Source organism: Dermacentor albipictus, chromosome 7 (assembly GCF_038994185.2).
Source record: "Dermacentor albipictus isolate Rhodes 1998 colony chromosome 7, USDA_Dalb.pri_finalv2, whole genome shotgun sequence".
NCBI classification, from domain to species: Eukaryota; Metazoa; Arthropoda; class Arachnida; order Ixodida; family Ixodidae; genus Dermacentor; species Dermacentor albipictus.
In genome coordinates this window covers 5,403,033-5,425,873 of record NC_091827.1, presented here as the reverse complement: position 1 = coordinate 5,425,873, position 22,841 = coordinate 5,403,033, and the positions used below count along the sequence as shown (strand labels likewise).

Sequence of the window (22,841 nt, the reverse complement as noted above, 5' to 3'; positions counted from 1 at the left end):
GAGAAAAATGACATCGTTTGTGACTGCTTGCCGATTTATACAGATTTGCACCAAGCAAGAGTGCCACTTGAACAGTTTCCTATTAATTAAGTTCAGCTAAATAAATGCTTTTCATATCATTTTTTTGCCGTTGTAAGACTAATTCATTTACTGTTTTGAAGTAGGATATTTGAATGCACCTGGTTATGTTGCCAATTATTCTTCTGATGAGACGAAACAAATTCTCGTAGTCCCTTTGAGTTCCTCTTAAAGGGAGTGTGCTGTAATTTGGCTTCGTGACACAAATATAATGCAGTTCTTTAAAGATTATTTATTGATTTTTTCGAACGCTTGAAACTGGGCATTGAGCTAAACCACTAGGCACCACCGCAACTGCTACTGTGTATGGAGCTGTGTTCAAACGCACACAATTGAACATGGCTTTGCAGTCTTTGTGTCGTTGGCACTTTTGAACTACTGCCTCTCCAATAAATTTATTAGCATGGAGGACAACACCATTCTTGCCAACACTGACAATTGGATCACGAGTGACATTGAGTAAATTGTGCATGCACTCGTGCTTTCTCTGTTTTTTGTGAGAGCAGTTCACAGTAATAATAAATAATGCGCTCTATCAGCATCCGCTTCCATGCACCGTTACCTGTTTCTTTGTGGCATCACTCTGTGTTGTGATTGTAATACAGTCGAGCCCACTTATAACGATAATTGTTTTAACAATATATTAGTTATAACAATGAGAAGCTGCTGCACCGTCAACTTTTGTATTGTTTCTGTGGTGAAATAACCCGCCTACTACAATGCCCCGATGCCGCATTATAGGTTATAATGATGAAGTCTGGCTTCTGGATGTCCTTGCCAAAAGCTAGTGAAATGGGAAATCCTTGAAAAGAAAACAAGAAATTCGAGCCACTGCACGATGGCCTGCTGCCCCAACAGATGCCCTTTTGGCCCCTACAAACACGAATGGGCTGCGCCCACAGCTCAAGCCATGCCACCGTCCGAAACATGAATGGACTGTGCCAACTGCGCTGCTCCCAGATTGCTTGCTTGCTCCTCATTCAGTGCAGTTCTGCAAACAGCCTAATCGCTCGCATTCGTCTTTGTTGGTTGCATCGAAATCGTTCCTGCCCACATGGTTTCTCAGCTTTGTTTGACTCGCCGCTAAAATGGAAGATGGCTGATTCACCCGCTGATCATTGGCAATGCTTGACGTTGCCAGCGAAAAGGATGTGCACTGCTGATGATTTGGAAACTAATTGCTTCTAACCGATGAGGTGATCATCGTGAACGTGCTTGAATTGCATAACAACACCAATGACAGCAGTGATAACGTGGTAGGGCAGGCTGCCTCAACGTTGCCCTCAAAGGAGGCCTGGCAGATGATTCAGTCCCTCCGGGGCTTCGTTTTCGTGAGGAACCTTCTGCTGCGTTATGTGGAGCACCCGGATGCCTTGGAGGAGGATGTCGGCAAGCTTCGCATTAAGCATGCAAGGCTGACAAACATAGGGTTTTCTTGTGCAAACCAGTGAGAAGTACTTGGCGAGATGCTTGTGGTGATCTCGACTCAGCGTTTCTTCTGGATTTGTCAAGTCAACAGGCTGCCACGGCAAGCTTCTCACATTTTTTAAAAGGCCCCTATTGGGTCCACCAAAGCAGTGCCTCGGCGGAGTTCGCATGTTGCTTGCCGCCCATCACCCCTTTTTTCAGTTGTTATAGCACTGCCATTTTTTAATGCCGACAGCCATGGCTTGTTACACATGATCGGAGTGCCCTGGAAGCCGTTAGATGAGTGAAAACAATCAGCAGCCGCGTGGAGGAAAGTGGCGGGGAGGGACTTTGGCCTCCTTGACATTATAGTTTTCTGACATCAGCTTTGCCATCCCCCTGTATTGTTTTTTTCATGCAACCCGGTTATCACAATTATTGGTTATAGCAATGGAATTTTCATGGCACTTGAATATTGTTACAAGTAGGTTCGACTGTGTATAATATTTTTTTTTTCTTCTGAAAGGCCATAAGTCCCCCTTCACATTATATTTGTGCTCTTGTTATTTACATGAAAATATGGTACATGCAGAAATCAGCTTGAAACATTTTATATTTACTTCATTACACTATCCAATGATATCTTATATTGGGGTTTGACTCTACATGCAGTGTTAGATGTTAAGGAGTTGGGTCTAGGTAAAGATGGTAACATTACAAGACAAAATGTGTGGGTATGATGACTGTCATTTATCTTAGAAAATAATTTCGCATGCACATCCTGTTCTCGTCCATAGGGCAATACAGCAAGCTCCCTTTTAGATTAACTCTGTCAAGTTTAATGGGCTCTGATAAGCTGGAAACATTGGGGACTTACATTTAATTTATTATTTATCTAGTGCTGAATATCCGTCAAGCTCAAGTTCTGATATGATGAACAGATTTCTAAAATCTCTTCACATTGATTTTGAAGGGAACCTGCTGCAGATGGTTTTAGTACAAGTTGTGAGAAAGGCCTGTGTACTGTTTACATAATTTCTTTAGCGTTCGAGTGTCTTTGTGAGTGCCTCTACATTTCACATTAAAGCCTACTTTCCATGTTTACATAGCCGTCACATTTTCTTTTCCTTCAGCTGAAACTGATACGACTTCACAGTCTGCTGGAAGCATCTCGGCAAAGGACTCTGAAGGCACTGCATTCACGATGCCGTTGAAACCACCTCCACAGTCAGAATGGACTCCCGATGCTGCTGTGTCATGTTGCATGGCTTGCCACATTGAATACTTCAGTATGGTAAATACTCTGTATTGGCTGCTCTCTTTCTTAGTCGCACCCTGCACCTTTCTTTGTGTACACCAGAAAAATTGGCAGGGGAGTCTTTTTTATGGCTCCTGTCCTTATAGTGCCCTAAAAAAATTCTCATATGTGCACACATCTGCTGGCATACGAGTCCTCACCAAAGCGCCCCTCAAAGCCAAGATGTTCCTTTGGGAAATAAAGCCCAGTCATTTAATTTAGATATACATTAGTAACATCAATGATTGGGTTAACTGGTTGGTTGGATGTACAATGCGGTCCACTTACATAATGGTATCACTTTTTGTAATGATAACTGGCTGTAGTGATGTGCTTTTCCTACAATGGTGGTTGTTGTGTCGGCAGCGGCAGGCAAGTCGGGGCCCCCGGCCAGCGAAACCGCGGCGAGCGCCGACGCAGTAAAGGAGACACGGAGCTAACTGCTCCCGATGAAAACCGGAACAAAGACTGAGCCGACCCGTGGCCATTTATTACTAATAAAGACTTCACACGCCAGATGACACCTCCTAATTGGTCCAAGCTTGTCACATGACAGAAGGGGGGTGCGCCATCTAGCTAAACAACTACAAAACATAAATGTATGATCAACACAGAGATCTGGCAGAGGGCGACACTATACTACATCATCCCCCACTGGAAACAAAGCAAGCATACAGTGAAACGCGCACACAAGACGCGCACTTAAGTCCAAAGGCAATTTCAGTTCGTTCCCCCCCACGTTCACACACACGCACCAGTCACACACAAAGCATGCACTTAAGTCCACAACGAATTCAGTCCGTTCCCGGCCAAGTCCACACGCGCACCAGACTTGGTGCATCAAAACACAGGCAGTCACTCAAAACAAAATCTGACAAGGAACACGGCACAAGACTCAGTGCACCGCAACAAGGAACACATTTTATACTTGTGTGAACGAAACATGTGAACTGTCTCGTAAATGTCACAGTGAGGCCGCTAGCCGTGGCATTTTGAAGATGGCAATACACTCTACACCAAAGAAACACAATCATCGAGCCACGGAGGCCGTTTTTTGTCACGATGAGGACGTGTGCGTACCTCAGAAGAACTTTGGGGGTTGCGACGCGTACCGGTCGACTCTGAAGACCCAGTCGTCCCACTACTATTTCCCTCCCCCTTGTTGGAAAATTGAATGTGGTTGTCGCTCAAAGCTGGAGAGTGTTGCCCAGGAAGCTCCTCTCGACGTCCCAACGAGTCCTGGAAGGCTACCGATTGCCTTAAATCGGAGACGACTGCTGACTGTGCAGACTCGGAAGTGATACAGCCAGACGAACTACTTAGCTGATGCTTATAACTATGAGAAGACGATGTCACTACAGACGAGTCTTCGGAATGACTATCCAAGTTTGAATATGAGTACAAAAAGTCTCTATCACTTGTACACAGTGTACTATCTGCTGAATCCTTTATCACTAGGGTTAACTTAGACACATGCCACGTCTTCCCATCACTGAGTAGAAAAGTAGATGGTCCTATCTGGGCCTTAACTTTACGAGGTTTACTGTACTTAAAAAATCCTTTCCTCTTAAATCTTATTCCGACGGTGTCTCCCACCTTGACACGAGTTGCCTGAGCACCTCTACGTTTGTCTACACACTGCTTAGTTTGCCACTGTTTCTGCAAGACCCTTTCTTGAACGTGAGACACAGGACTGTCCTGTTCCCATAGATCTACACAGAGCCGCATGGTTCCATCCTTCTTGCGCACCACTACGAGTGGAGACACCCACTCAGAAGCCTCGACGCGCTCGATGACGTCGTAGTCCTTGAGACGTCGCAATTCATGTGTGACCTCGTCACGGAAAGCCAGGGGTAGTCCGCGCAACTTTGAAGATACTGGTTTCGCATATTGCTGCCGATGAATTCGGTGCACAAAGTTGTTGACGAGACCGAACGCGTCACTGGAGAGGTGATCATAACCCGGAGGCACACCTGTGGGGCTCTGTACTGAAGGAAACGATGGTAGGCGACATGTCAGCGATGTACCGTCGATCTGTATGCCCAAGCGTTGGATGGCGTCTAAACCCAGCAGTGATGTTCCTGTAGTCGTTACGTGGAACGTGACGGAGCATAACCTTTGGAAAAACTGGACAGTGTCTTGAAACAGGCCTTGAATGTCGATGCGTTGCTTGGAGAAGTTTCTCAAGTCCACTGTTGCTTGTGACAGCCTGTGCTGTCGACCAAAGTTATTTCTAAAATCTTCGGCCGTCATCAATTACACAGATGCTGCCGTATCCACCAGCAGTCGCATGGAGACGCCGTTCACTATGACCGGAACTTCCAAACCTTTTTTAGTTTCAAAAGCGCTTACCGTCAAGACAGACGCGGAAGGCTGCCCTGCGGAAGTTGAAGACAAGCTGGAGCTCGAGTAGAATGGAGCAGGGCGGAACAAAGGGGGCGAGAAGGTTTAGGTTCGGAAGCCTCGCGACGCCAAGTGCGCTGGCGGCGTTTGCGTGCCGCGAGCACTGGACGCTTCACTTACGAAGCTCGTTGGTTTCCCGGGGCTTCGGTCGGAACCGCAGCGGGAATCCCATCCTCGTCGCCAAAAGATGTTGTGTCGGCAGCGGCAGGCAAGTGGGGGCCCCCGGCCAGCGAACGCGCGGCGAGCACCGACGCAGTGAAGGAGACACGGAGCTAACTGCTCCCGATGAAAACCGGAACGAAGACTGAGCCGACCCGCGGCCGTTTATTACTAATAAAGACTTCACACGCCAGATGACACCTCCTGATTTGTCCAAGCTCGTCACATGACAGAAGGGGGGTGTGCCATCTAGCTAAACAACTACAAAACATAAATGTATGATCAACACAGAGATCTGGCAGGGGGCGACACTATACTACAGTGGTCAGAATATTTAAGGATGTGCAAAATTATTTTGTGTACAACAAAATACAGCAATAATGATGGAATTTTACAATTTAAAAAACATTGCCATAGGTAGACGGTACAGAATCACCTTTTTACTTTTTATAGCTAATACGCTTAGCATGTGCACTGGTTCTTGCAGCCCCTTGTCTGAAGCCTCTTGTGTGTCATATGTGCCTTTGAGATTTGTAATCAGACAAAACTCTACTTGTGATAGCACATTATACTCGGTGATTCCTCTGGGTTGTGTCATTTTGTCTGAGGCTTCTTGTGCATCATATGTCTAATCACATAAGAAATAGGATGGGGTTAGATGCAAAGCGGTCCACCAAAATCTCTCGGACAGAAGTTGTCATTTGCTAAGTGCATGCTACATAGCACCACAATACTGTGCTGCAGCAATCATACAGGCTTCACCAAGGCACATAGTATCTGTGCCTTGCTAGAACACATTTGTCAATGTGCATCTGAAGAGACGACTGATGAATAAGAGCAGATAGAGCAGCAGCAGCAGCAGCATTACATGCAAAGAGGCATTACTTTGCTATTGCATATCCCTTCCGTTGTACTTTTATGCGAAGACCCTTTAGTCCTTCTGATTGTTTGAGATACGTTCATTTTCAAAGTTTTGTTTGGTCCTGTCTACAGTTCAGCCGAAGACACCACTGTCGACGCTGTGGTCGTGTTGTGTGCTACACATGTTCTCAGCAGAGCATGGTTGTGGAGGGCTTTGGCCAATACAAGGTCAGGGTCTGCGACGATTGCTTCAATCAGACTGCAAAGTAAGATCAGATTTCCAGCAGTCCTCTTTTGTGAAGCATGTAAAGCTTCTTCGTACAAGGCTTATATGGCTACCTTGCCCCCCTATGCATTCCAGGCTCAAGAATGCAGAAGAAACTGCATCACTGTCCTCGGAGGAGCATGTTCTCCCTGTTGAAATATTTGGTGCGTAGTTTTTTATTTGTAACTGCAGCACTGGTGCTCACAGAATTTCTACTTCACAGTAGTATCATGAGAAGCCAACAAACAAAGACACCAAAGACAACAAAGGGGAAATTACTTGTACTTACTAATTGAAATAAAGAAATGATAAATAATGGCAATGAACGTGTATGAAAAAACAACTTACAGCAGGTGTGCCATGCTCTAAGCAATTGGGCTACCGCGGCGCGTTTCCCCATCCACTTTCTTAGGTATTTGTGTGTTACTACTAGAACTAACCTTGGGAGTGTTAGCCAGCGCCACCACTCACGAACTTTAGCAGCAGATGTGGAACATACTTTCTGCCGCAGGCGTCACGAGTACACTGTCTTTGTTTTTTGGCTTCTCATGATATGAGTAACAAAAATCAAGCCCCTCGGTTAACCCCCTTTCTTCTCTTACTTCATAGTATATAATGTGTAAGCATTACTTTCTTTACTATTTATTTCTGTGCTTCACCACCACACTGCTTTTAATGGTGCAGTGCATAGAAGTAACTAACTTACGTGACACATTCTGTTCTGTGCAGATGATGCAGCAAGAAGTCGTTCTGACTCCGTCAAGACCCCGCGAAGTTCTTCCATGTCCAAGCGTCTTTTCTGGCAGCTAACCACTAGTGCTGAAGAGAATGCGGCTGTCAGAGAGCAGTTCTGCTACCATCAAGTATGCTGCCTTCTGCTTGTTCATTAATTATAAGCACATAGTATAGTAAAAACCAGGCAGAAATTTGGAAATTTGGAAAATTGGAGTCTTGAAGTAATCAGCATTACTTGAGAAAGGAATGTTTCAGGCCAGAGCCAAGGTTATAATGAGGACCCTGATGAAGGCAAGTGCCCTTCTTGTAATGTTGGCTGAAACCCAAGACATCCTTTGTTCCACTGCTGCTGGTAGTACAGACAAACACACTTACAGTAAACATATTAATTTTATGAAAAGCAGTCGTTATATCAGTCTGAACCCCCAACAAAAAATAAAAATGCGAACATAAAGCTAGGGCAATGCAGTTAGTCAAAATCAGCTACTTTTTACGGAAGGAGAGGACTGAGGGCTGACTGCTTTTAGGTTGCCTCAGTGTATTCGTCTTGTAATAGGTTGGCTCAGTCAATCTGCAATCGGAATTGCAGTGCATTGCTGCCATGTTGGCATGAAAGAAGGGCACAAATCACATTGTCAGGCTCAAAATGAGAGATAAACTGCTGCCATGTATCAAGACTAAATGGAGTAAAAGAAGCTAAAAGCAGAGCTATCCGCCATAGTAGTTCAACAGCTGAGGCATTCTGCTGCTGTACTCACACTCACAACTTCCACATAATGTGTGCAATAGTCAACAAACTGAGCTAGATTGGCCATGCCCCCATCCACTTCTTTTGGGTGTTTTTGCATGTGTGCTAAACCTAGCCCTGGGAGTGTCAGCAAGTGCCACTCTCAGCCATTGGTGAGGTTGTAGAGGTTATTATAGGTTTGGCTCCCATCTACAACAAGTTGTCTTTCACTTTCACATGCCTTCTCTTAATAATTCTACATTTCACTTAAAACGCACTGTTAATTTCCCTGACGCTTTTCTCTGTTTTAGTTTGTTGGCTTCGTATAGTTGCTGTTAAAGGACACTAAATAAAAGAGTGATATGAGCTGTATTAGTAATTTGCCCTTCTACAATACCAATAAAGCCACTGTTACCATAAGAAGAGACCAGGTAAACCAGAAAAATATTTAGCGGACACTTAAGCTTTGCCTTTAAGAGTGGAACCCGAGGGATTTCAAAGATCCCTGACTGCTTGTCGCACTTCCCGGCAACCGCAGCTTTCTTGCAGATGTGCTGAGGCATGCGCAGTGGTGTTGTTGCAAGGAACCGAGCGGTGTTTGAGGTTCTGCGCAACATAATTATGTTTTCTGGTATATTGAAATTAAACTCCAACACTGTCATGTCTGTAGCCTGTGTTTAGGTCGTACTTGACAATTTTTCTGATGTATTTTACTTTGAGGAATTCAATTAGTTCATTATTGCCTCTGTGCCATGCGGAGGACCTGCATGGTTGTGGCTCAGAATGATTTTTTGCCAAGCAACGTCCAACGCCAACATCGGATTTTTTGCGATGCGGGGCCCTGAATGCTATCTCGTGTTAATACGCAAAGACAGAATACGGCTTGTGGCAGTGCCTTGAGGTTCCCGCATGATCTGGCCATGTTGTCATGGAGTTTGACAGTATGTGCTTCGGTGCAGTTAATTCTTAATCAGTAAAGATAGGCTGCATTGTACATATTCTGAAAGAGTCACAGGCTGAACTTAGCAAGTTTTAATAACATTTATTGAACCACAACTGCTCAATACGAAAAAATACTTTCAATACTGTGATGTCACACTAACGCACCAGCACTGGGGTTGTGCCATGAAATTTAAAAAATGAAACTTCGGGCATAATTTTTTTTTCATAATAAACTTATTACCACAAAATTAAACGAAAACAGTTTTCAAACACTACCACACTACCTTATCAGTCTGAACAGATTTAACGTTTCTCTTTGACGTGAATGATATGAATTCTTGGTTATCATTTCTTGGTGTTTTTCTTTCAGGCTCCAAGTGTTTCGCTCTCGCTTGCCATTTTGGAGAAGCATTCCAGTCCGGCAGACTGCGCCACATACATCTTGTCACTTTCTGATAGTCTCTTTCCTGTTTTGGCACCAAAGAGCACCTCCGAGAGCTTTGTTGACTATGGACTCATAATCACGTGAGTGTCTGTACCCCCCCCCCCCCCCCCCCCTTCTCTCGTCTGTTTCTGTGCCTTCTGAGTGGTTGGCTAGTGGGAATGTAGCTCAAGAGTTCAACGAAAAACCTCTCTGCCAAGGAGGTACATATCGTATGACTAAAACAGCCACTTGCTAAAGTTAAAAAAGTAAGGAAAAGAGACAAGTTACCGTATTTATTCGGATATAGGTCAACCTTTCTTTTTCCAGAAATGTTACCCATAATCATCTATCGACCTATATTTGTCACCAAAGAATCTCGACCTATATGCGTGATCAAAGCTAGCAAAAGTACTGAGCTAATGAAGTTCCAAAGTTGGAACAGAGCTGCCACTGGAGCCGTGAGGGCCAAGGCCGCAAACCAAAACGCCCTGCCATGCATATCGATACCATTCGTCAAAGCTGCAGTCGCGCCAGACACAAATATTGTATTTACTCAACTCTAATGCACACCTGTACAGTACGGTATTATCTAAATTAATAGGCATGGTGTCACAGGCGCCCAAGCAAACATGAATGCATCTCACTGGATGACCGCGGAAACTCATTGTCAAAAAGCCGGAGCGAGGAAGTATGGCAGCAGCTTCTCGCTTCAACGAGAACTATAAGCGGCGAAAACAGTGTGCAGCGGTCTCTGTCCCCATCGCAGATCACTTTCAAGATCGGGCCGAGGCAATCGTATCGCTGAAGTGGATTGTCACAAATACGTCCTGCTTCGGTCTACTATGTTGCCTTGCTGGCAAAAACAGTCTCCTTCTGTTTGTGACCGTCCTGCACGCAAGTTTCGGGTACATTGAATGCCCGTGATGCAGCCCAATTTCTGTCTGTCTCTGCACCCATGATCACTTTCCTTTTCAATGCGGCATCATGTTGAACTCGGCACTCCATGCCAATAGAGCAAATGCAGAAAATGTTTAGGTGGTCTATTGGTTTAGGTGGACATCAGGTGGACTAATGCCCAAGCACACGTACTACAGCACATGGAGGAAGCTACGGCAGCTAAGCTCACAGCGTGTATGGGGTGGTCATCTTGAAGTGCCGATGGCGATATGGTAACGCAGATTTAGAGTCGTACTTGATTCTAACGTACCGATTCTAATGGGTTGGCCTATGTTCGAATAATTCTTTTTTATTTTTTGGAGAGCACAATATGTAGGGGTCTATCTATATTCATGCTCGACCTATTTTCGAGTAAATACTGTGCTTAAATGTCCTGGTTAAAGGCTAGTTGGTTCTTGTTTCTTAAGAAACACATTAATGTATTAAAAACACACAATGAACCTATGAGAAATATGTCTGTCTCATATTTTTGCACATGTTAGCCACATCCTAAATTAAAAAAATATAGTCTGCACTGGGCTAATACCAACTATCGTCAATATTGCCTTTTAATGCGAGAGCCAGACTTAAGATTCACCATTCAACCCAGAGCCAAGTAATGATATGCAACTTTATTGTACAGGCCGAGACTTGGGGTGGCGCTTAAGATGTGTGTCGTGAGAACAACCTCAGATGTCACGCATGTGAGACTTCAGGAATAATCTCGAAAATCCTCTGTAACTGTCTTGATTGTAGCGCAGAACGAGGGTACTCAATGCCAGATTGTGCTGTCTGAATGACAGACTTTTATTAGAACAGAAGATTCTGGGGCCATGGAATGACACTCAAATTGCACTTCAACAAGAGCACTTTTCACATTATGGAGAGCAGCCTTGGCTCCGGGCTCTAGCATTGCCTGACAGGCACTTGCACATTGTGATGTGTTGTACACAGAATATGTATGTGCATCATATGTGTACATAGTTCATTGTATGTTATCACCGTCACCCCCACTCTCTCTTTTTCCTTTTTTCTTTCCACTATGTATAGTAGCTGGTCAGAGACAAACCTTCTTCAACCAATCTCTCTGCTTTTCTAACAAAAATTTTCTCTATCTCTCTTGGGAAATACTAGCACAAATTTGTAATGTGGGTTATATGATGTGGAAATTATGTGGTGCTGTGTGGCTTCACGGCAGTGCACACCATATTGATGTGAAGCAGCATTGCAGAATAACAGTGAGCAGTAGCATTTGACTCGGACTGTGCATACAAAGGATAATTGTTTCCAGGACCAACAATTGTGTGAGGTTGCTTTTGTAAATATTTGAACATTGTTGTATCCATTTATTTGCATGGCTTACACGTGCTGTAAGTATGATGGGAAGCAAGTTGATGTGCAGGGGTCGGTGACATGTACAAAAGCATAGTAATTACTTTCTGTTGCTTAGTTTTTCACATCTGTCTCACCTTCCTTTCCGTGCTTCCTTTTCAGCATGCTCAAGTCATTGATCCTGAGAGCCAAGGTCAAGTTTCTGGGTGCAGGCATAACAAGTGGTGTTGCGTGCAGTGATGCCTACCTCAGGAGGCTGGATATTGTGCGGCTTATGGTCAATGCAAACTGCCAGCACCTTCTTCCAGAGGAAATGCTTATTCGGTGAGGAGTACTGAGCACATGCCGTTTTGTATTCAACAATGAAATGGTATCAAGCATTCTCAGCTCTAATGATTCGCTGCTATGTTCCAATTTCCAATTTAGTCATATCATAAGAAGCCAACAAACACTGACACCAAGGACAACAGCATATGTGGGTTTATTGACCAGTTGCCTTCCCCCCAAAAAACGACGTTCTCGTGACGCCTGCAGCAAAAAGGATGTTCCACGTCCGCCGCCAAGGTCTGTGAGTGGTGGCACTGGCTAACACTCCCAGGGTTCTACTAGGACACATAAATACCTAAGAAAGAGAATGGGAAAACGGCATCGCGGTAGCTCAATTGGTAGAGCATCGCACGCGAAATGTGAAGGTTGTGGGTTCGGTTCCCACCTGCAGCAAGTTGTTTTTTCATCCACTTTAATTTCCATTAATTTATCGTTCCTTTATTTCATTTATTAAGCATAAGTAATTTCCCCTATGTTGTCCTTGGTGTCAGTGTTCGTTGGCTTCTTATGATATGACTAATGAAAATCGGGCCCCTCGGTTAACCCCCAATTTCCAATTTAGTATCATGACATTTATGCTGCCATGTTTTCACTTGCTATTTTTTAACTCCAAACCCTTTCTTTGAATTGACTACTACACTGTAGTTTGCACATTATATACATGAGTTTTGTTTGGAGAGGTACCTCTGACGGTTTCTCTTTAACTCCAAGAGCTCTGAATGTAATCAGTCTCATCATATCCTCTGTAATCTACACAAGGAAATAATAAAAGCTTAAACTTTAACTCACTTATCTTTACTAAAAATATGAATTTTAAATTATGTTCTCTGTAATGTGCACAAGCAATGAATAAAAACTTGAACTTGATTAATAAAATTGTTCTGTTGGCATTCTGTCTACAGTAGTGTGCACGTCATCACAATCGGCAACCTTGGCGGGCTTGTGGCCTTTCATGGTTTAGCATATGCAGGCAACACCTTGCTTTCACGTCCCGTATTATGTACAATTACCATTACTTTGACTGGCAATTAGTTTTCGGCAAATTTGCTCTTATCAGTGCAGTGCTGAATCTGGTTTTCTTTTCACTATTAGCCTCATTCTGTGCTGTTTAAGTTCCGATGCTGTTTTACTCTTAACTTAATGTTTATGTTGGCTAACAGAACTGCCAATGATGGAGATGAGCCTGGCAGCCGGCGCAAGGTTGGTCGCAGCCTCAACTCTGACCAAGGGCCAGAGCGCAAGTTGAGGGACCGGCTCATGGAGACTGAACGTATGGCCCTGGCTCTTGAAGTCTCCACAAAGTGTGGCCTTGAGACATCCGGCGTGTTTGCCGCCTGGGGACTAGCACTTCTGCGTGCCGGTGACTGGTCGTCTGCCAGGGAAAAGTTCTCGCATTGCTTACAGGTAGAGAATTTCTTACCTCAGTCATAGTGCGTCTACAACATGAGGAGTGTTGTACATGTTAATCGGACATTTCATATATCACCATTATCATGTGAAGCAGCATGCTTGGCATCTGGACTGGCAAACATCTCTGCCGTTCATTACTTATTTCTCTCAAGAGCTCCTATCTAAATACACGGGAAGGGAGAAATCATTTTGCTTGGCATCCACTGCACAAATTTTGATTAGGTGTGTTACAACTAAACTAAAAAGTTAAAATCAGTCAACTGCAGGACACAACTTTTTAAATTTATACCAGCATGTCATTTTCTAGAAAATTTTTGCAAAATGAAACATTGAGTTTACAATGTTGTAACTCAGCGGTTCTCAGCCATGCATTTGTCGGGGACCCCTTGTGGACCAATGGAAGTGATGAGGACCCCTCTCAGTGAGAGGGAGGCTATAAATTAAGGGGATACGTGGCTTTTGCATCGTGAAAAATGGTCAGCAATTCGATTTCTTGAAAATCACATTTTCAGTTTCTAGCACTCTTTTTCTATATGATTCCGAAATGTCATCACTGAAAACCACATAGAAGCGCACTAAAAAATTTGTATCAGCCAAGGTAGCGAAAAATTTCACGTAAATCACGAAAGAGCACCATTTTTCAAGCCACAATATCTCCGGAATGATGCATCCGAGCACCTACACCTTGGTCTTATCAGAAAGCACATTTCTCAGTCTTCGACTTTGCCACTTCAGCTATCTCCTCCATGGAGAAACAAGCACTCAAAAAGCAATGAATTGAAGGTCATGCTGGAGCCCACGATTGGCTGCACCAGCCACGTGACTCCAGCGGATTCATTGGTTCGGCGCTCGCGTCATCTGCTTGGCTCTTTGAACCTCGCGAGCTCTGGACAGTCTCCACTCTCTCTAATCTTGATGAATGCCAAAACAGGTGCTACGGGGGTGTCGCAGAAGCATGGCCGATCGTTCCGTTTGTGGACTTGCCAGACCCGCGTCTAGGTATTCCGAGCATCGGCGCGTGGACTTTGGGACCAAGCTTTGCGTGTGGAATCCTCGTACACGCGGCTAAACCTTTCAGCACTTGGTGTTTTAGAATTCATGAGCAAACACATTGTTCACGCAATCCTTGGACCCGCAGCTAAGCATTTTACGCGTAGGCGTTTCCAAGTCTGCAATCAAGCACATCGTGCGCGGACTTCTTGAACCCCTCGTCTAAGCATTTCGTGCATTGGCGCCTTCATCTACACAACTAAGCCCACCGAGCGTTGACTCCTCGCGCCCACGGCTAGGCATTTTGCACGTGTCGGCACCTCGGACTGCGCGACTGAGCATATGGAGTGTTGACTCCTCAAGCCTGTGGCTAGGCATTTCGTGCGTTGGCACCTTGAACTGCGCGACTAAATACATCGAGGGTTGACTCCTCCTACCCACGGCTAGGTATTTCGCACATCAGCACCTCAAACCCGTGACCAAGCAAATTGCGTGCTGACTCTGTTATCATATTAGACAGTTTTAGTTGGGCGCCCGCAGCAGCTCTGTATACGCAGCAAACCCATGGAGGCGTCAGTCCCCATGGGTTTCCATGGGTGTCAGTCCCCTCCCCCTACCCAGAAAAATTAAAACTTTCCACCTATGATGCAAGCCCTTCGTAAAGGAAACCTCGTCATAAGCTCCATTCACTAGGCCCCCTAGCCTGGCACAGACACCTTACTGAATAACTGAGGCATCATACAAAAGTACAAGCTGGAAAGCACCTAGTAGCTGCATATCTCAGTGGTTCTCTGATCCTGAGTTCTGCAGTCATTGTCAAAGGAAGATGACTCGAAAGGCTGGTGAGGAGCCTTCATTCAGTAACATGGTCAATTCTACCAAAAGAAGAAAAAAAAAATGCCACACTGATTGCACTGGAGACTGCTATCATGAGGCAGTCTGCAAGTACAACACTGGAACTATATTCATGCCCAACACGGAGTTCTATACCTCACTTGGTTTGTAACCCAGACACCACGCTCTTTGTAGAGCAGCAGCAAAGAATGACAGAAAAAAGGGGGGTGGGGGGGTGTAGTCGAAAGCACACCAGATCAGAGGCCACATGATCAAGAAGCCCCACATCACAAAACACACCAAAGACTACAAATTCGGTGCCTTTTAGGGAACTGAAGAGAAGGTGAAACTTTGTGTGTCGTACGTGTTGCTGACAACCTCTTTCTCGATCACTTGCATGCGCAGCCCTGTTGAGAGCCGTTCTCTGAAAACTTTTTTTTATGTATACTTTTCTGCTCAGTTTCTGGAGCTTATTTATTTGTTACCGTTAAACCTATTTTGGGGGGCTCTGCTTTTTTTTTTTGGTCATGTTCCTTGGGCTACAGTTCAGGTCGTGACAGTCTCGCTTTTCTTGTGCTTGATGCGAAGGTAACATAACAAATGACACTCCCAAAAACTTGTGTTGTCAAAAAAAAAAGGAAGATTGTCATGACCTTCATCATGCATTTAGGTAGTTATGCAGTCAATACTCAATAAGCCTTCCATCACATTTTTTAAGCTCTCCAAGCTTTTCAGAAAGTTCAAGGGAGAAAAATACTGCTCAATAACATGTTCTCAAGGTATCACTTTGAAACTTTCTTGGATGGATCAAACTTTCATGGATCAAAATCCATGAATAAATAGGGAAGTTGATTTTCAAAGCTACGTCTCCCCTTAACCCTTTCAGGTGCTAACTGGTTCTGTTGATTTAAAGTTTACTTCAACTGCATTTCCAAGATTTTCAGAGTCATGAAAAGTGTACAGCTCCAAAATACATTAACAGTTGTCAATCCTTTAGTGTGTTTTGTCATGTTTAGAGAATGTGGACTCCATGCGAAAACTCGTACAGGAAAATCAGATATGAGAACATCAACTATTCCATGTCTAGCCGCCTTGAAAAGCGCCTATTCAGCCATTTAAAAGTTGTGCCTTGCGCAACGAATTGTGAAACACAGTGAAAGAAGTGAACCCGCTGCATACAACATACTTACACCAAGTAAAAGTATTCAACCGTCTACTTTCCCACTCGTTTTACTAAAACATTTTGAACATGTTATTGAAACTTGCAGCACAATTCAAATCAAAAGTGTTTTAAGATGTATGTGACACATTTTAAATGTCATTTCTTTCATCAGTGCCTTTGCTGCTGATTCACAACCTTGGCATACACAATTATGTACACAGTGCCTCAAAGGGTTAACACAACATGTGGCATGAAACAGGTGCCTTCTATTGCTACCTGGTAAAGAATGGTCAAACAAAAGTGCCTTGGCAATTTAATCAGGAGAGCTTGTGAATACATGGCGTGTTCAGGCTTAAGCAGAGTTGAATATCTGCAGCCACATTCAACCTGTTTCTGTATTTGCTTTTCAAGTACGCAAGCCTGGAAAAAGCATGCTCGCATGCATGTGTCGTTGAGAATTGTGACAAAAGCTTTGCAGCATGGAGGAGGAGAAACATTTCTGCAGTCCCCAACTAGAAGCCTCAAGGTTTGCAGTGGCCACGCCCACACTAAAAAGAAAAAAAAAGAAAGAGAAAAAGGAAAAAAAGTATCTCTCTCTTTTCTTTTTTGCAGGCATGGATTTCGCAGACCTCCAAAAATGGCTGCACTGACCCCCATTTGGGAACCACTGCTGTAATTGTTGAATAAAAGCAGATATTACTTTCCTGTGAACAGCATCTCTTAGTGCATCTGGAGTGAACAAAATTGATAGATTACAGAGCATTAAAAAATATGGCACTAATTTCTGAATGAGAGTTTTGTAAAGTTTTAAAGGGAGCAAAGTAAATGGGATACAAGCTGCAAGTCAATATCTTACAGTATTTGTCTGCTTTGAATGCTCTAATGAATAGTTTACATAATCGCTATATCTATTTATTGTGCAGAGGTACAGTGTTGTAAATATAATGCGTCAACTTGTTTGAAGTTTTGTACTTTTTTTTAGTTCTCATTTATGTTATCTATTGATAGTTGAAACATTCTGCTTTCATGATTGGTAATAATTTGCAAAAAATTTTGCTCATACCAAACCATCAATGGCCTAATAGAGCATTTGTGTACTGCATATGCACCTGGATGGGGAAATCGGAGGTCTCCTTGAACGAAAACTTCCATTTAAGTGCCGACTTGTATTGTTTCACAGTGGAAGCAGCTTTCAAGTGGAACTGTTTTTTGGAAGAATAATGGAATTTATACGTGTTTGTGTGCTCTGCTTCCTCATGAAATGTCTTTGTTATGGCAGAAACTCAAGGATCGTGGCAACTCATCCAGTGAGAGCCCACTGCTGAAAGAAATCATTGAAAACCTTGAGAAGTCTCGCTACCCTGGCATAAGCAAGGTGGGAATTTAGAATATAATATTCTACTCTGAGCTTTCATGTTAAAAGGGCCCCTAAATGATCTTGGAATACAGCTGCTTGTTCTCAGCTGTGTTTTCTAAAGCTTTGTATTGCCATGTTTACACAATAGTAAGTCAACCTTTTTTTTTTTAAATTTGGGGTCAACTTACAATTGAAACCAAAGCATGGAACCACCAATAAAGGCTTGACAAACAAGATATCAGAAGCTACAGTCTGGTCACAATTTTATGTTTGCTCTGTAGCTCTACCCGCAGCATTTGGCTGTTCTGCACACTTTTTCGAAATGATTTTTCAACTTTTTAAAACTATTACTGCCCACATGGTGCTCACAAGAGTGTCTATAGTTGATAGGCAAGCCACTGTTCCAATTTCGGCAGTGTCAACACTTGGAATGGCAGTGCTTCTGGGGAGTATCAATAGTTGATGGAAGAATCAACACCGTCTTTTTATTTGAAATTTTTTACTTGACTGCCAGCCACGTTTTAATGTCGTGCTTCATCAATACTTACCTATACCTTCACCTATACTTACCTAGGCATCACTATCTGCAATGACTTGTCATGGCGCGAGCCTGTAACAAAGCTGATATCATCTGCGAATGAAAAACTAGGCTTGCTTAAACGTCATCTTCATGACGCCCCTCAAAATGTAAAGCCACTTGCTTATAAATCTACCATCTGTATGCCGCCTGGTTAGCTCAGATGGTAGAGCGGCTGCCCCGGAAAGGCAGTGGTCCCGGGTTCAAGTCCTGGACCAGGACGAATTTTTCTTCAACTGTGAGGCTTTTCTTTCGAGGAACCTGTTTGGGTTTCCTTTGTAGCAATTGCTACGAATAGGTGGATGTCTGATTTTCCCTTTATTAATTTTCCCTTTATTAAATCATTAATCAGGCCAAAACTTGAGTATGCATCCGCCATCTGGAATCCACAGCAAGCTTACCTCATTGACTCATTAGAAGCTGTGCAAAACAGAGCCACCCGTTTCATTCACCGCTTATACTCATCCTATATTAGTGTTTCATCTCTCAACCTACAGTCCCATTTATGCAGTCTTTCCCTCCGTCGCCGTATTTCTAGCCTGTGCCTATTTCACAAATTTGATTATTCCCAGCTCAAACAGCAGCCATACATCTGCACACCGCCATCACGCACGTCTCACTGAATTGGTCATCCGCTGAAAGTCTCACGTCAACGTGCCCGTACGACTACATTTTCCAAGTCATTTTTCCTCCGAACAGCAAGCGACTGGAATGACCTTCCCCATGAAATTGCAGCCATCACCTGTCCGTCAACCTAGCTAGAAAAAGTTACATCCCACCTGTCATCATGAAAAAAAATGTTTTACTTTCTCACGTTAACCCGACCCCTTATGTAAGACCCCCTACAGGGGGTATTTACGGAAGTAAAAATGAAATGAAATGAATCGTCATGAGTTCCCTGGGTCCAATAAGCATCTGGTACTCATTCATGGCAATATTCAAGATGTCTGCCATTCTTAACCCCAAAGGAACAAACAACTATGTGACAGACTGCAAGTTCAACATTTCGGAATTGGGTGGTGCGGGAGTGGCAGCTGCATCGAGGTAAATGTTTCAGCTTCAATGGCAAGCAAAGTGTGGTAGAAGCTGCCATCTGATGAAAGTAGGGCAAGATAGTTCCCTGTGAGGGCATGTGGTCGGCAATCTGGCAGCGTATGCTTCTTCTTCTTGGATAGAACACCTCTGAGAGACTATTAAATGTGTGGTTGTGTGGCTACTCGTCTGGCTGTCTCGTTCTTTTCTCCTGGCTACAACATGGTGTCAGAAGAACAGGTGCTATCAGCAGACATTAACTCATAGTCATCCTCTGTGCGGAGGATGACACCAACAAGGAAACGCCGGTGACCTGCTCCCTATATGCACATGTCGGAACTCAAGCAATACGACTGCCTAACATTTGAGGCCATGGCATCATTCGTAATTCAACCGCCGGACACCTTCAACTTTCGTTGCCGAATGAAGGGCCAAAGTGGAAATGAAGATTTGAACATTTCCTAAGCTCTTCGGGGTTGTGCGTGAAGCCTGAGAAACATCGAGTAAATGCGCTACTCTACATCATAGGCGAGCAAGCCGAGGAAATCCACATGACCTTTGCTCTCTCTGAAGAGAACTCCGAGAAATTCGAAGCAGTTGTAGAGCAGATCGACAAATATTTTATCCCACGACGCAACATATTCTTTGAACGAACTAGATTCAACACCAGAATAGCAGCTATCTGCCAGGCTACAGCTTGACACAGACATCATTCTTCAAAAGGCTCTTGAGTCCATCCGCCGGATCGAGAGCATCCATCAGCAACAAGCCAAGCTCCATAAGGAAATGCCATCTATTAACAAAATTGCATCCGGTCCCCAAATAAGTTGCCTTACTTCAAAACAGGACAAAAGTGGCAGCTATTCATGCGGCAGAAACAAGCCATCTTCTTCCTCCTGCAAAAATAGCGTACAGAAACCATGCCGTTGGCGTGGTCAAGGGCATCACCCTTGCACCCTCTGCCCAGCACGCTCGGAAGCCTGCAGGAATTGCCAAAGAAAGGGTCATTATGCCTCAGTATGCATGTTGCAGAGCCTCGATTGTGTTGAAACCCAACAAGTAACTTTAGAAGCAGGATTCCTCGGGGCAATCAAGACGTCGGATGTTGGAACATGGGAGGCAACAGTCTTGGTTCAAGGTCAGCCAGTAGACTTCAAAATTGACACTGGCGCCAACGAAACCGCCCTCTCAAAGCAAATATAACAGACACTGAAGGACAGACCTTTTCTCTCAGCTACTCCTCACCAGCTATGTGGTCCAGACGAAAAGTTTGTTTCAGCCGCAGGAGTAGCACAACTCCACCATTGTTCCAGAGACTCGGCAAGCTGCACAAAAAACACCGGATTCAGCTGCAAGCAGGAGCGAAACCTTTCACGCTCAGCTCTCCGAGACGCATTCGGATTTCTTTATACGAAAAGACAAATTCGAAACTATGAACAAAGCAAAAAATCGGTGTCATATCACCTGTTGATGAGCTGACTGAGTGGTGTGCACCAATGGTAGTCATCCCAAAGCCCTCCAGAGACATGAGAATCTCTAGAACTGAACCACCACATTCTGAGAGAATGGCAACCTATCCCTTTCATGGAGCACCCTCTTGGACTTCTTCACGGGGCCAAAGTGTTCTTCAAACTGGACAATAACTCTGGATTTTGGCAAATTCTGTTTTGCAGAATTTCTAAAAAACTCGCCACATTCATCTTGCCCTTTGGGTGCTTCTTCTTCTTCAACCGATTACCGTTTGGAATTGCGCCTATTCCTGAACACTTCCACGAACAGATGTCGTGCATTTTATGAGGCATCAACAGGGTTGTCTGTCACATGGACGACATCCTTATCTGGGATTCGAAAGGGCATGAGTACAATGAAACACTCAGAAATGTACTTCAGCTACTCATCAAGGCTGGAGTGACGTTGAATGAAAGCAAATGCTTAGTTAATGTCCAGCACCTTACATTCCTTGGACACTGGCTAAACCAAGGTGGAATAAGACCTGATGAAAAGAAGGTTGAAGCTATTTTGAAAATGGAGAGCCCAAGAAACAGGACCGAGCTGCAGAGAATTCTCGGCATGGCAACATACCTCGCCAGATTCGTTTCCAATATCTCTGAAGTCCTGCAACAACTTACTCTTTTGCTGTCAAAGAAGCAATAGTTCACTTGTGATACTCCACAACAACAGGCGTTCAACAGATGGAAGTCAGTGCTCTCGTCCTGCCCTGTCCTTGAAGTTTACAATCCATCAAGAGAAACAATTGGCAAGAAACAAAAATCCAGCAGAAGAAAACAACTGGCAATTTTTTTGTCATCGCTTTCTGTCTGGTTGATAGACCTCAAGCGCAAAGTGACAGTACGAGCCCCAGCTGATGACCCTCGGTCCTACTGGGTTAACACTGACACTATTGTTGTACGCAGGAATAGCACCCAGCTAGCTCAGTATTCTTCTGCTAACGCCAATGCAGTAAGTGCCAGTATCAGTGAAGGTGCTGCAGATGCTTTTTTGTGTTGCCAAGACACTGCCCGCGTGAATACCAGATGTGGGAGGTGCTTGAAGCCGTCTCCTGCAGCAAACTTCACTTGCTATACTGGGGAGATGTTGTAGATGCTGTCATCTGGTTAAAGCAGTGTGAGGATGTTCCCCGTGACGGCGTGTAGTCGGCAGTCTAGCAGCGTATGCTTCTTCACCTTTGGATAGAACACGTCTGAGAGACTAATAAACGTGTGGTTATGTGACTCCTTGTCTGGCCATCTTGCTCTTCCCTCCTACCTACAACACAAAGTGGTTTCCATGGATCGAAGTTGGGATGCTTTTCGGAGCTGGAGGCCTATCTTGTGGCGCTCGTCACTGAAATATGCAGTTGGTCCTTGCCAGTGACCTGTGACATAGTCACACAACAAGCCCGGGTCTCTGCTTTAGAAGCGGGTATGCCCTGGACAAACTTCAAAGCCAGCAGAGCTTGGGCATCAAAGGTTGTAAAAAGGTCTGGTTTCTCTCTGCTGGAGTACCAGTGTGTGCCAGAAGCTGCTTACTGCATACTAGGGGAAAGTCCTCGCTTTCCATAGGCACTGTATGAAGCTCCACAACCTGTGATAATACTTGCTTAGCCAAATCGGCAATGCCAATCAAAATCCTATGTATTTCACCATGACAAGCAACACAAAAGTGAGCATGAAGGGAGCCCACAAAGTGAAGCTCTTGATAAATGGAAATGAAGAGTTTCGGTTTACTGTCATGCTTGGAGGATGATAGGAAACTTTGAGCATACACTGTCTTGCGAATGACAATGTGATCAGAAGCATTCTCCATAGGTGAACTAGTTGTATGAGTCAATGAGAAGGGCTACATGAGGAACGGCTTGTTGGTCGAATGGTACCACCTAGTGTGGCTTCTAAAATTGGGGGTGCCCTTCAAAAATTGCATTCCCAACCTCCTCATGTTGCACTCCTTTCGAGGCCACCTCACAGCCGAGGGTAAAGTTGTGGGGCCTCAAACACGCACTTGTGACAAAGAAACAACGACATAGTAGCACACACAATCACAAGGGTATTTATTGCGCCTTCTATACACCAATCTAGCCAGCTATATT

The 22,841-nt window shown here is 44.2% G+C and overlaps 1 protein-coding gene across 2 annotated transcripts in view; it reads left to right on the top strand.

The window, feature by feature from the left end:
• Positions 1 to 22,841, top strand: part of Sptz (zinc finger FYVE-type containing 26 spastizin) — a 149,936-nt gene that overhangs the window by 96,968 nt on the left and 30,127 nt on the right. Inside the window, exons 31-38 of one of the 2 annotated variants that reach the window (XM_065455034.2) lie at positions 2,619 to 2,779; positions 6,338 to 6,471; positions 6,567 to 6,634; positions 7,200 to 7,333; positions 9,245 to 9,399; positions 11,729 to 11,890; positions 13,054 to 13,297; positions 17,569 to 17,664. In XM_065455034.2, coding sequence (XP_065311106.1) covers positions 2,619 to 2,779; positions 6,338 to 6,471; positions 6,567 to 6,634; positions 7,200 to 7,333; positions 9,245 to 9,399; positions 11,729 to 11,890; positions 13,054 to 13,297; positions 17,569 to 17,664 — 1,154 coding nt within the window. Of the gene's footprint in view, positions 1 to 2,618; positions 2,780 to 6,337; positions 6,472 to 6,566; positions 6,635 to 7,199; positions 7,334 to 9,244; positions 9,400 to 11,728; positions 11,891 to 13,053; positions 13,298 to 16,901; positions 17,001 to 17,568; positions 17,665 to 22,841 lie in introns of those variants that run through there. The other variant, XM_065455035.1, reaches the window with a different exon arrangement.